Source organism: Odontesthes bonariensis, chromosome 18 (genome assembly GCF_027942865.1).
Source record: "Odontesthes bonariensis isolate fOdoBon6 chromosome 18, fOdoBon6.hap1, whole genome shotgun sequence".
Taxonomy (NCBI): domain Eukaryota; kingdom Metazoa; phylum Chordata; class Actinopteri; order Atheriniformes; family Atherinopsidae; genus Odontesthes; species Odontesthes bonariensis.
Window position 1 is genome coordinate 30,066,429 of NC_134523.1, and position 13,744 is coordinate 30,080,172.

A 13,744-nucleotide genomic window follows, 5' to 3' on the forward strand; every position below is an offset into this window, starting at 1 on the left:
CATTTTGTGAGTTAGAAGCTGGACCCTGAACCTGCTATAGGCTAATTGTAAAGAAGACTGTATTACCATTGCCCTGCCTGCTCTGCCCATGGAGGATCGGATGCAACTTGGTTCAGGTGATCTTTAGTTCTGGATTGGAAGAGGAAGGTCTTCATTGTCCACACAGGGTCTTTTGATATTTTGAGAAGGAAGACTGGCTCTGAGATCCTGAAGAAAGACTTTTCTCTGCTGTTGGAGAGACTGTGTCACTATGGAGCACACCGTGTCTCCATTTCTGGCCCCATTCCGACTGTGGGTAATGGAATTGAACTTTTCAGCAGGCTTCTTGGCCTAAACACATGGTTGTCAAATGCATGCATCGCCCATGGGATTAAGTTCATTGATAACTTTAATATTTTTTGGAACTGTAAGGAGCGTTTCAGACCTGATGGCGTGCATCCCAATCGAACTGGATGCAGATTACTTGGTGCACACTTACGTCATGCTGTTGGGACGGCAAACCCAAACATGACTGTACAGATTAGACTGAAGGACACAGAAGCGAGGCAAACAACCCCCAGCCCTCCCCCCTCACCAGACCCTTTACTCCACATCACCCAAGGTCTCCAAAGGATGTCTCTATCCCAGCCAGGACTCCAGCGACCACCATCAACCGAGAAACGCAGGGCACCCCCTCCTCCTCCTCTTACATCATCTGTCCTGGGAGAGCAGGACACAAGGGGATGTGCAGGATGTTCAAGGAGCAGCACAACATCCAGAGTTCAAAACAAAGATACTGTTCAAAACAAAGATACCATGCCATGATGTGTTCAGGGTCCCTGCTATAGAAGTCTGATTTCTGACAGCTGTTCTGAGAACAAGCTGGGACCCAATAGGATTCCTGTTTTTGTTAGTAAAAGAAGGAATCGAAAACAGTCAACCTGCTGGGTGAATCTATCTAATCTGTTAACGGTACCACGTACAACTCAGAATACATCAGAGACCAGTGTAAACTCCACAAAGCTAGCCTTACTTAATATTAGATCACTGTCCAATAAGTCACTGTTAGTTAATGACTTCATAATTTCACACAATTTAGATTTTCTTTTTCTGACAGAAACATGGTTAACAGAGAGCACAAGTGCTACTGTTCTTAATGAAGCAGCCCCCCCAAACTTTAGTTTTATGGATAAATGCCGAAATGGTAAGAAAGGTGGGGGAGAAGCTGCCTTATTTAACACTCTGGGGTCTAAAGCCCACCGGTGGGCATTTTTGACACATCTCCAAAAACACATCTGTAACTCTGTGAGTTTTTGTCATTGAAACATATAAGTGACACCATTAAAAACCTTGAAACTTCTCGTTTTCAAATATATATATATTAAAATAAATTATATAGCTGGCCCTTTTTAAAGAGAGTGAACAGAAATCTTTGGATTTTCTGTAGTCTCAGACTGCAGCAGCACCCATCTAATTTGTATTCAACTAACAGAGACACTGACTGGAGTTACAATTACTTTTTTACAGTAATAGTATATAGGAAGCCATAAGCTGAATGGTTTCAGCAATAGGGCTACACATTGGTGTGGTGGTTAGCACTGTCGCCTCACAGCAAGAGGGATCCAGTTTCAACTCCTGGGGCCTTTCTGTGTGGAGTTTGCATGTTCTCTCTGGGTACTCCGGCTTCCTCTCACTGTCCAAAAACATGCATGTTAGGTTAATTGGTGTCTAAAAAATTGTCCTTAGGAGTGAGTGTGAGCGTGTGTGTGGTTGTTTGTCTCTGTGTGGCCCCTATGATGGACCGGCGACCTGTCCAGGGTGCACCCCGCCTCTCAGCTGATTACCACTGGGAAAGGCTCCACCCCCCCCGCGACCCGACCGACGGATTAAGCGGGTATAGAAAATTGATGGATGGATGGATGGTTTCAGCAATAGATGTGACATGCAACCTCCAGTTTTTGACACTGATGAACAGCCATGCAGCAGTATCCACACCACCAAACTGATCATCTCAATGGGGCAGGTGGGAGGAGCCTTAAAGTTGACTTCATCGATGCGTGCCGCTGCAGCACAGCTTATTTACTCCGTGCTCTGTGACAGTCGGCTAACTTGCTACTGCTAGATTTGTGCAACATGGCAGGATATTTATCAGATTTTGACAATATGGACGACAACTTTGAGTACGATGGACGTCCGTACCGGAGTAAATAAGCTGTGCTGCAGCGGGGTGCGGTGATGAAGTCATCCCACTAGACGCATGTGTATAAAGCTCCCATAAGCCCCCCGATAGCCCCAGATAACAACAACACGGCAGCTATGAGGTAACAATGCAATAGTACGCGTTCATTCATTCATTCGTCTTAAAGTATTGGTGACAGATAATGCCTTATTTAGAGGCTGTATTGTCAATGCCCTGTTCACTCCCGTAATATGGATATAGCTGATCTCGAGTGATCTAAATATCTTCCAAAGGACACCGACTTTCACCAAACTCTTATCGGTGAGTAGATGAACGTATTTTATGCAATAAATAAAGTCCAGGTTTAAAAAAACGAACTTCCCCTTTAAGTAAGTGTGGTCATGGCTCCTGGTCCTCCAGCACTGGGTCATAGATGGGCACCAATTTAACCTTTGCTTACATTTGGAGAAAATTCTTATGACTTGAATTTCCTTCCTGTTCTAGTACTCTACTTGACCCACCACAATTCACACATCATAATGGTTTCGAAAAGACTGATCTTTGATTTATTTGGTTATTGGTCAAGCCTTCTGGATAAAGCCACCACTCCACTATGCCTATATCCCCAGACCTGGGTTACTCTCCAAACGGCGTTCTTTGACTTTACAAGCACACTGAATACCATTTAGCCTGCACCACTGAGGAAGATGAAGACTGAAGGTTTATACATGTTCTGTGTCTCAATTCATGGACTCACTGTCTTACATATCTTCAGTATGTGTACCTTTGGAACTCTGTATCAGACACTGAAACCCCCTGTAGAGTACTGTCCTCCTCTCTTTTCACTTTAATTTCATCCCTTCATACTTAAAATATGTCACAGAACTACTGCCTGAGAACTACAGATGTGAGTACCAGAAAATGGTGGGCAGTACAATGGATTTATGTCAGCTTAACAAACTGCAGCTCAGCATCATAAGAATAAAGGTGTTAGTCTTCAGGAAATCCAAGAATCCAAACTTTTTTGTCAGGGGAGAGATGTTGGAGAGTGCAAAGACCTGGCAGTGTAAATGGACAACAAATTGACTTGAACAGAAACTCTATAATACTCTACAGAAAGAGCCAGAGTCTACTTTTTCCTAAGGAGCAGTCTGTCCTTCAATGTCTGTGGCACAATGCTGCAGATGGCTGATGAGTGTGTCATGGCCAGTGTAATTTTTTCCATTCTATGGTCTGCAGGGGCAAAAGTTGAGGCTGGATAACATCAAAAGACTCAATTAATTTAAAAGGCGGCTATGGCAAAGGGGGGACTGGACAATCTTACATTACGTAACTGAGATAAGGTCAGTCAATTATGGGCATCATGAAGTCTCCAACTTCTCCTTGTTCCTGAGTAAAACACCAGATTGCCTGGACCCTTTCCCTTGCCTGTCTGACCTGGATTGCCTGGATTCCCTTTTGTCTAGAAAACATAATAAAATAATTCTACTGCTCAGTCTCAGAATCCATCCCTGCCTGAAGCATGACACCAAGCCTGGGTCTTTAAGCAACAAATCCCTCAACATCGACCCGTGCATCAATTTAATTCAGTATACAAACATGTTGTGGGTAGAACATTTTGTTTTAGTTTGTTTTACTGATGTCATATACAAATCAAATGGAACGATGAGAGTTAGATCTCTACACTCAGTGACATGGAATACATGAGCTGTGAAGATGGGCTCTCCCACCTTCAAGCCAATTAATTGCCAAAGAAATATATTCAGGAAAGCAAATGCAAAAAAAAGTTTGGGATTGCCAAAGGACACATTGTTGACTCACCAAACAGTAGTTTCCAGTTCACAATGATCATTATTTTCTTATGAAAGAAAATTTGGGACTGATTGTTCTTGGAAAAGGTGCCAATAAAGTTTTGGATATTAGTATTATACTGTGCATGTGTGTGTTTGCCTGCAAGGTTTGGTGGCAGGGAGGTGGGCTTAGATTTGTTGTGTTGAGAGGGTGGGGGCTTCCAGGGACAAAAGTTGGGAGCCACAGCTCTCCATAGTATTTTATTGTGATGGATGGAATATTGGAGCATGTGTGGAGCATCTTTTGGCCCATTTTATTCCAATTAAGCATACAGGAGCGATTCGAACTGTGCTAATTCAGTTTTGAGAAGCACACTTTTGCTTAGTTTCAGTCAGACTAACAAGTTTACATATATTCGTCTAACACAAGACAAAACAAGATTAAACCATTTGGCCGCCAAACTGAGCAACATATATTCGGTGAAACAAGGAAACATGCATTCTTTATAAAACTTGTGTGCTTGCATCTCGCGGTACACCCGACATTTGCCTGCTCGTCCCCTCTCTGGCGTCTTCATGCTGATTTTCGTTTGGTTTTTGCCCTTTTTTAATTAAAAACCGATCCATTGTGCCTGCACCTCGCGCTGGCTAAAGGAGCTAGCGTGCACTGCAGTCAAGTGTGACGGTGGTTTAAGCGGGCTGCGTTGCCAGGTTTAACAGTGCCCCCTTTAGGAAACACCATTAAGCTTTCATTAATACTTAATACAAATACCTAATACTGTGCAGCATTCGCTGTATGTTATTTGAAAAAATGTATTGTTATTTTTACCATATTGATATAAGCTACTGTGCGAGTGCGAGCCACCAATTAGAGCTTAAGGAGCCGCGCAATGAGTATCTCTGGTTTACAGTGTGGGGTATTGAGCTCTGACAGCTATGAATATATCATAACAGGGTTATGTATGGAGGTCTGGGTGTCAAGCAAAAACTTTTTTAGTCAGCTCCTTGCAGGTCTGACCACATTAGACCTCTGTAGAGCTTCTCTTTGAGCTCAGAGTGGCAGATAGGGATGCAGGCCCTGTGCACTGCGAGTTGGAGGGATAAGGCAGGCCCATTACTGACTGACACTTGGCCTTCTCTTCCCATCTGCCCTCCCACCTCCAAAGCTTTTTGCCGTGGGTAAGAAAACAGTTTCATTAGTTTTTTGTTTTTTTTTCTACACTGCCGCAGGCTACCCCGAATGATGTGCTGTCTTTTCACCAAGCAGCGTATATGCCATTTTGAACTTTCCATCATTCTGGCTTGACATAATCAATGAGTGCACCATGCAAGGAGACACTTGCTTTAAAAACATTCCCCTTTTTCTTGTCAGCACCCATACTATCTTGAAATAGGTATTGCAGGCCTTGTGTGACATTATTTAATTAGACCGTGTAAAGAGATGAGAGGGGCTTCAGGTCCATATCCCTGTTAAGAGCAATCTAATTTAATGCAATGTAAAATTCTGTCAGAGATAAGATGAATCTACATGGAGATAGAATAAGCTCAAATTGAATTTGCCATCAGTTAAAAAGGGGTTAGGGGGGGCACAAATACATTTGTATTCACTACCCAGGCTCTGGTTTCAAATAATTTCTGAATAAAGAAAATTTTAATTAATTCATGTGGCGAAACATTGCATGGCTGGAGCTTTAATACAAAGCTAGCAGATGGGATGAGAAGGATCTTTAAATCTGTCAGCTTCCCTGTCTGTTCCTGAAGTCCCACCAGGCCATTTGGCCCTCAGGAAACAAGCGTCTGACTAGTTAGAGATATTGAAATAAACTTTGGATTTAACACAAGAGGTAAAAGGCTATTTTTGCAGATCATGCTGGACCCATTCATTCGAAGTTGAAAACCAAAGCTCAAAGATATGTTGGGGAAAGCAGCCTTTTGTTGTTTGTTATTGGCTTATCGTCTGCTCGGCGTGACTGCTCACTTATGTGGATATTAATAACTCATGAGGGAGAATTTGAACAATCAAATGGACTGCCAAGTTTTCTTCAACTGCTCTCTTTGTAGGAGGGTGTGACAAATACATTTGCAGCAGAAGGGCAAATGCCCTACTAATGTGGAGAGCTAATGGCAGTGACTGCAGAGAGTTGAGGCTGCAAACACACCGCCACCTTTAGGATCATCAATTAAGTGATACGTTACAGAGTGGTCTGTAAAGTCTTGAGCCATCCCTCATCTTTTGATTATTTGCTTTGAAGCAGTCAGGCTTTCTTGTAATCTTTAAAGTGGTCTTGAACAATAGTTCTCCAGGATTTCTGAAGGTCATTCAAGGTTTGGTTTTGAACATTGGCTGCGTTTTCACAGATTTTTAGTCCAGTCCTTATAACTTGGAATGAGGATGTGTTTTTTCTTTTTTGTTATGTTAAGCCCTCTAACATTGACCTATGACAATGAAAAAAGACGCCGAAGGGATCAACCAGTGTTGTATCAACAAATAACAGACAAATTAGCAAATAACTAATTTCAAATTGTATCTTCTGGCACTTTGTTACTTGCACCCTTTTTCCCATTTCTTTAGCTCAATCTAAAAATACCAGTTTGACTGACAAAGAAAAAAAGCATTTTGCACCAACAAGGTGCAACCTAATATTTATTAGCTGAAATCTTGGGATATATCAATATGTTATGCATGGTCCTTGAGAAAATGAGGAAATTGGCCAAGTGGAGAACAAAAGACGAAATGTCAGGCCTAAAAGGGTATTCTACAGCTGAGGAACAGTATCTGAAAGTCATGTCCTTAGGAAATAGGAAAAAATCCAGCAAAGAGCTGACACAGGACCTGAGAGATGCATTTGGACCTTCAACTGATCCATCTACTGTTCACTGAAGCCTCATCAGCAATGGGAAACAGGGAGAAAAGGCTGAGGTATGCCAAATAACACAAGAACTGGACTGAAAAAACAGTGGTAAGAGCTCTCAAGGAGTGATGAATCCTCCCAAGAGCCCGGACCTCAACATTATTGAAGCAGTGTGGGATCATGTTGACAGAGAATGGAACAAAAGGCAAGAAGCCTGGGGAACTAAAGACGACTTAAAGAAATGACAAGAAAGCTTGTCTAAGAGAATTCAGGCTGTGTTGAAGAATTAAAGAGTTCAGAGCAAATACTGACTTTAAAGTTCATAAGAATTATACAAACTCTTGCTTTTTTATACGGTATTTCCATTTATGGTTTGCACGTTTCAATAAATTGCTGCACCTAAGAAATTAAGTATGACTGAAGACATTTGCTCTGTTGTGTATGTTTATATTTATTGCCTGCAAAAAAAAAAAAACAATAGATGACTGATGACATCATGTCAAAGATGAACAGAATCATCAAGATAAGCAGGTTTAGATATTTTCAGTCCCACGTCCTGCTTTGCATTTCATTCAGTCGTCCACAAAAGTCTCAGTTCCAGCACTTAAACATGAGCCTTTCAACGCGAAACAATGGCTTTACTGTAATTACAAACAGCGCAGCTGGAACAATGAGACTAGTAATGTTCTCTGAAGCATTTAGCCTCAAAAAGGCAGCTGAGATGAAGGGCAGTTTTTTCTTTCTGTTCAGCAACATGAAGAGGATAAAAAAAATCCAGGTTTGTGTAATCTGACACAAACAGATGCTTCGAGAAGAGAGTCGTCCCCATCCTTTTATGCTCTGCACACAATAGCGATTTTGTTTTTCATCCAATAGGTATTGAGGCTTTTCATCTTTTTTTTCTTTTTGTTAATTGCAGCAGGGGCAGATCTATTGCTTGTGAAAGACATAGTGAGAATATAATGGAACTTGTATGACAACTCTGACAACTGAACAATTCAACCCAGTTTGGCCTCTCATGATATTGCTAAACTATTTCTGGACTTCATTTGTCTCACTGTCTGCACACTCTCCTCCGGATGCATTAGAAAAGCTCTGTCGCTTACTTAAAAAGTGCACAGACGACAGATGGTGCAGTATATTGATAAGAAATAAAGCTCGGGGGGAGAGAGGGTCAAGCAGCGAAACAGAAGAGATTATCAGCAGCTCATAGAACACACTAACCAGATGTGACATCACTTGTAAAGCGTCACAAATGCAGATTAAATGTGCTGCGTCCCCAATCAGTGAATCTTCGAGAGTCCCTCTAATTAAAAAGGTGGCTACATATTTGAGGCTCTGTTTAGCAGTAATGATTTTTTTTCTAAAAAAAGGCTATTAAAGTTGCTAATTAAATGATAAGCGTAAATTAAAACACAGGTCAAGAACTAACGAAAGGTTTGCTCGGCAGCGTAATCTGCAGGCTGAGGCGGGTGGTACTTAAGAATAACTTTCATAGAGAGCAGTAGCGGCAGCACAGTTGTGCAGAGCTGTATAAAACTCTTGAAATAACTTAAGTTATTAACAGTTATATTATCTATTCAAACAACTCAAATAGTCAACAAAACCTGAATACTCAACATGAAACAAATAGCTTCCACCTGTAACTATGATAAAATAAGAATAAGAGTATATGGGCCTTTTAAACAGACCTTAAAAACACCACAGACACCCACAGACTGATTTTACCTCTGTCCCCTTGTGTTCATTTTGCTGGTCTTTTCACTTTGTCTGTTTGCAGACCTTGTAAGTCTCTTAACGTCAGTTATCTGGAGTAAATTATTTTGGATTTCTTTGCGGTCATCTTTAAATAGATTCATCGCTGTTCCTCTTCAATCACTTAATACCTTATTTGTAAAATATGAGCAAAAATGTGAACATTTAGCTGATATTTTACAAATAAAAAAAATTGAAAATCACACTAAAGGACAGTAGATACTCTGATTTTTAGAAAAGACTCATTTTTCTTAACCATCTTTGAAATGAGTCCACTTGCAGTATATTTGGTTGATTGGACTTAATTTAAATAAAGACACACACCAATATAAAGTGTCATGTTTGACTATACATATATATATATATATATATATTAGGGCTGTGACTCGATTAAAATTTTTAATCGTGTTAACTACAGGCTTTGAAATTAATTAATCGAAATTAATCGCATTTTAATCGCATATACTTCATCCTTTAGAAAATGAACATTTTCAACAATATTTCAACAAACACAGAACATATCCCTATTTGAAATCTGAATGTAGCATGCATGAAAACACAGTATATAGAATCTTGGATGTTAAGCTGCGTTGGGCCCCCGTTAGCTTCCACGCTAGCTGCTACATGTTTAGCGTTGAGGTGATATTTGAGGCTTGATACGCTGCGGTGATACGCGAATTCCTTGTTGCATAATCTGCACACAACCACGCTCTTGTCGACGCTTCCATCCGTCTGTATTTAAAATTTAAAAAAAAAAAATAATAAATTATAGTGTGCGATTAAAATGCGTTATTTTTTTTAACGCGCTAATATGTGTGTAGTTAATTAATCGAAATTAACGCGCTAAAGTCTCAGCCCTAATATATATACACACACATTTGTGTATGTACAAAAGACTAAATATTGAGGTCAAAGAAACTGATTGGAAAACTCTTGAATTTAAATTCATAAAAAAATGAAATATTGAACATCAAAATGTTGAGTAATGAAAGCTAGCCGCAAATTCAACATGGCAGACTCACCAGGTGTGACCAATCGCTCATCAACCGTCCAGATCCAGATATAAGGCTGTCCTCCCTGGGCTCTCCCTGTTCGCCAGCAAGCTGCATCCCACCACCTCCACATCTCCACCCGGTGTCTCAAGGTCCTCGGTATCTCCTTCCTTCGTACGACTCCGCCACCAGGTTCGGGTCCAGGGGGGGAAGATATCCAGCATCTATCGCCCTATGCCGGACTTTCAAGCTCACAGCGGTTCAGCTTGCATGTCCTTTATTGACAATAAACCTTGCAATTGTCTCCCTCTCTCTCCGTGAGTCTTTCCAGGTTGAATTGATTGATACATTTTTAACTTTTGGAGAGAGTAGTCTCTTGTCTGACAAAAGCCAGATTAAGCCTCAAGACTAAGCAGACTAAGTATCATGTTTGGAGACACCAAGCACCGCTCATCACCTGCCTAATTCTATCCCAGCAGTAAAAGCACAGTGGTGGTAGCATCATGATGTGGAGTTGATGTTCAGCAGTCGGTACAGAGCGACTGCAGCAAAGAAAAGCTATTCTAAAGTGCTCAGTACTCCAGACTATGCACACAGTTCATCTCCTAACCTAAGATTAAAAGTTTTCACTGTTGTTTGTCGACGCCGCTCAATCTTTAACTGGTGCTTTTCACTCATGAATGTGCCATAAGCTCCATTAGCCTAAATATTTTACACTTTTATCCATCTCTGGAGGTCCAACAAGGTAGGAATTGATCCATTTTTCCAGAAATTGCCTTTTTGTCTCCACAGAGTGCTTTGTTTTTGCTGTCTAGTTATCCATTCAAACAGCAAAATATAGCTATGTGCTCTGGTATTACTGACAAAGTACAATTCAAGTGATATTTATGTCAGTAAATCAATTTGATTTTAATTTATGAGACACTTGTGAGGTGCTACTAGCTGCCATGTAAGCTTTATACAAGTTGTCATTCTTAACCCAACAGACACTGGTAAGGGAAAAACTGAATTAAAACCGTTTTAGCTTGAGGCTGAAGCATAAAATGTGAATAAATGAAGGCGTTTAAAGTGGTCTAAGTATGCACCATGTCTATTGTTGAGACTGCTGATACAAGGCACAGCTTCAAATATTTTTTATTTAGATCACATTTCACAATTAAAGTAATCTCAGGGAACTTTACATAAAAAGAAGAAAAAAACAGTTTGACCAGTCACATTTCAATGATCTTGCTTTGCACTTTGTGAGATGTACAAAAATCATCTCAAAACGTATGACTCTTAAGTAACAGCATATTTTAATTTATTTTTCTGTTTTAAGCACTATTTAGAAAATAAAACACATTGAATAAATACAAACTTAGAAAGCAACAGGTTTCTGCCATACTCTCACAGCAACACGTGGTTATTTCTTATGGCACTCTTAGTGAGTAGCGGAGGGATTCACGCTGCAGAATCCACCCAGAAGCAGACTTGGGCCACACACTGCAATGAAACACTTAAGACTGGGCATGCAGATGCTGAACCCTAAACTCATTTACAGACACAGATAATGGACTGGCACACTGATAAGACGTTGAGAACATCTAAAAACACCCGAGAGAAGGAAAAGAAAAATCTATATACAGAAATAATAAATAAAGAGAAATTAGGTCAGAGACAAATCCACTGTACATTTACAGCATGTCCAACTTTCCTTTTCACCCTCAGTTAAACTTCAGCCCTCACCCTCATCCACAATAAAGTTCAAATATATTACAATATGACATGGGATGTTCACTAACAGCAGATTGCACCATTTACAGTGTTACAAACAAACATAAAATGTCACCCTGTGGATGGAATCAAATGTAGTTCCCTTTCAGGGTTTGTTCATGGTAAGGCAGGATACAGTGGAGCTCTTAAATCCTGTTGGCGAGAAGTATATCACAGAGCCAGGCTGCCTTGACAGTGTTCTTAAAAAAGTCTACTTCATTCCTGGCAGAGTCATCTGATTTGGCAGACGTAAAGTGGCACAGAAGAGTATGGGTTGGATCAGAAAGCAGAGGTTGAGCAAAAGGGGTGTCATTAGTAGTATGTTACAAGCTGTTCAGTGAGCTTTCTCAATCATCCTTTACGGATGTTTCATCCAGGAAATGACGACAACACGAGCTGTGTCTAAGTACTAAGGAGGCAGGAGCAAAGATCCAGGATGTTGGATCCAGAATCCAGACCTTTTCTTTGTGGAGGGGTGTAAAGACAGAGATAGGTGCTATCTGACCTCCAAACAGTCCAGGTACTCCTGTGCCAGGTCATAGCAGAACCGGTACTGCTCCTGGGAACAGGACAGAAGTTTGGTTTTCAACACATGACTAAGATCAGACATTGTGCCGTAAATACATTTTTGGTGCATTCAGTTTCCCTCAACCCTCTGTCAACATCTGCCTTAGTCTCTGATATGTAGCACTTTCTTTAAGATGAGCAAAATTCCATTTTGTGGAATTTACCTCCTTTCTTACCGATCGCTAGACATGAGAAACAGCTAGTTCTACATGCAACAACCTCACGACACAATCTGTCATATCTTATTTCTAAGTTTTAATCAAATCAAATCAAACTTAGAAATGTAAAAATCACAACTTGTGGCTTTATTGGGGGTTATGTGAATAACTATTTTCTGTCAGCAAACAGTAGCTTCCTGGCATTTGTGCAGGGAGCCTGGCACCCTTTTAATGAGGAGAATCCAGGAGTTTACACCATCCAGCCAAGAAACACTTTCACCACATAAAACCACAAGTTGTTATTTTCACACATCTTAATTAGTTCTGTGAAACAAAGAAGAGAAATTCTTCATTAATACATTTTACAGCTGCTGACATGCAGACTGTTTGCTTAGTCAATGTGTTTAGCAGCTCTTGGATTTAGCTTCTTATCTAACAGACTAATATATTCCAAGACATTCTGACTATTCAACTAAATGCTAAAATGTATCTTAGGTTCTCATCTCAAAGGAGAAACAAGAGTCATCAGTATGGTATCAAAAATGAATTCTAACACTGGATAGCGCCTACATCTGATCAGTTGTGGTAAAAAACAAATACACCAACAGCTCAGTTAAGCTGGGGGTGAAAACATATATGTGACGTTAAGAATGGTCTTTATGAACATAAACATCTTGCCCGTGACTTCACCTGTACAACGGTGGGTAGTGAGGAGAGACCGCAGTGTGTTGTCTGTCTTAAAGCGCAAGCTTGTGACAGCTTGAAGCTGAACAAGCTAAGACGTCACTTGGAGACATCCAGAGCACAAAGAAAGGCCATTTGAGCTTTTCAGACAAAAACTCGTAAACTGCCGTGCTCAACAGTAATTTCTTATTAAAGCAACATCCGTGCCGGCAAATGCTCAACTCGCGTTATATATAATTGCCTACCGAGTGGCACAGTGTAAAAAGCTGAACACAATAGCAAAGGAATTAATACTTCCCTGTGCTATGGACATGGTTTCAACTCGCAAATATTTTCTTATGTACCAAAGGGGGGCCCAGCAGATTAAGTTTGGGAACCACTGTTATGAAGTATGTTTTCAAAAGGGGAAAAGATTAGGTTCCTGGAAATTTGGACGTTGAAATTTGTAGTTTTTTTATAAACAATCATAGTTTGTACTTTAAATCCAATGGGATTAGCAGTTAAATAAATTAATCCCACAGGTAACTTTGCTTTTATCAATTTCATTGTTAAAATAAAAACTAAACGTGTTTTCAATAATTGTCATTTTTTTTTGGGTCATTTGACGATCGAGTTTGGTGGTGTAAAAAAAATTGAGGTTTTAGTTTTACGCCATATTGCTCAGAACAAGAATATAATATGGAATAACTGAAACCATAGATAAAATACTGTATTTCTGGAGAGAGTTAATTTAATTTTCCCGACTTCTTGGAGAGAAGTTATCTCCTTGAAACTAAAGTACTTTAGTATGAGGTAATATGTTGCAGTAAAGACATATAAAGATTTTTGGTGCTCACCATTGTTTCCACCATGTTTGGCTTTGAGTTGCGCAGTGTTTTGGCAGCAAAGAACACGTCCACCAAACTGTGGTGACGAATCATTTCCAGGATCATGGTGCAGGCACAGAAAGTACCGCTTCGACCGCCACCATTCCTGCTCCAAAAGAAACGGACAAAGACACTCAGACACAGAAGAAGGGTGTACAGAAATGAATGAC

General features: G+C 40.3%; 1 protein-coding gene across 4 annotated transcripts in view; it reads right to left on the reverse strand.

Moving 5' to 3' along the window:
- Positions 1–10,665: 10,665 nt before the first annotated feature.
- The window catches only part of LOC142367474 (receptor-type tyrosine-protein phosphatase U-like), a 255,969-nt gene continuing 252,890 nt past the window's right edge, over positions 10,666–13,744 (reverse strand). For all 4 annotated transcript variants that reach the window (XM_075449450.1, XM_075449449.1, XM_075449448.1 and 1 more), the window contains 2 exons: positions 13,545–13,680; positions 10,666–11,858 (listed from right to left, as the gene is read on the reverse strand). In XM_075449450.1, the coding sequence (XP_075305565.1) occupies positions 11,796–11,858; positions 13,545–13,680 (199 nt within the window). In that variant the 3' untranslated portion in view covers positions 10,666–11,795. The remainder of the gene's footprint in view (positions 11,859–13,544; positions 13,681–13,744) is intronic.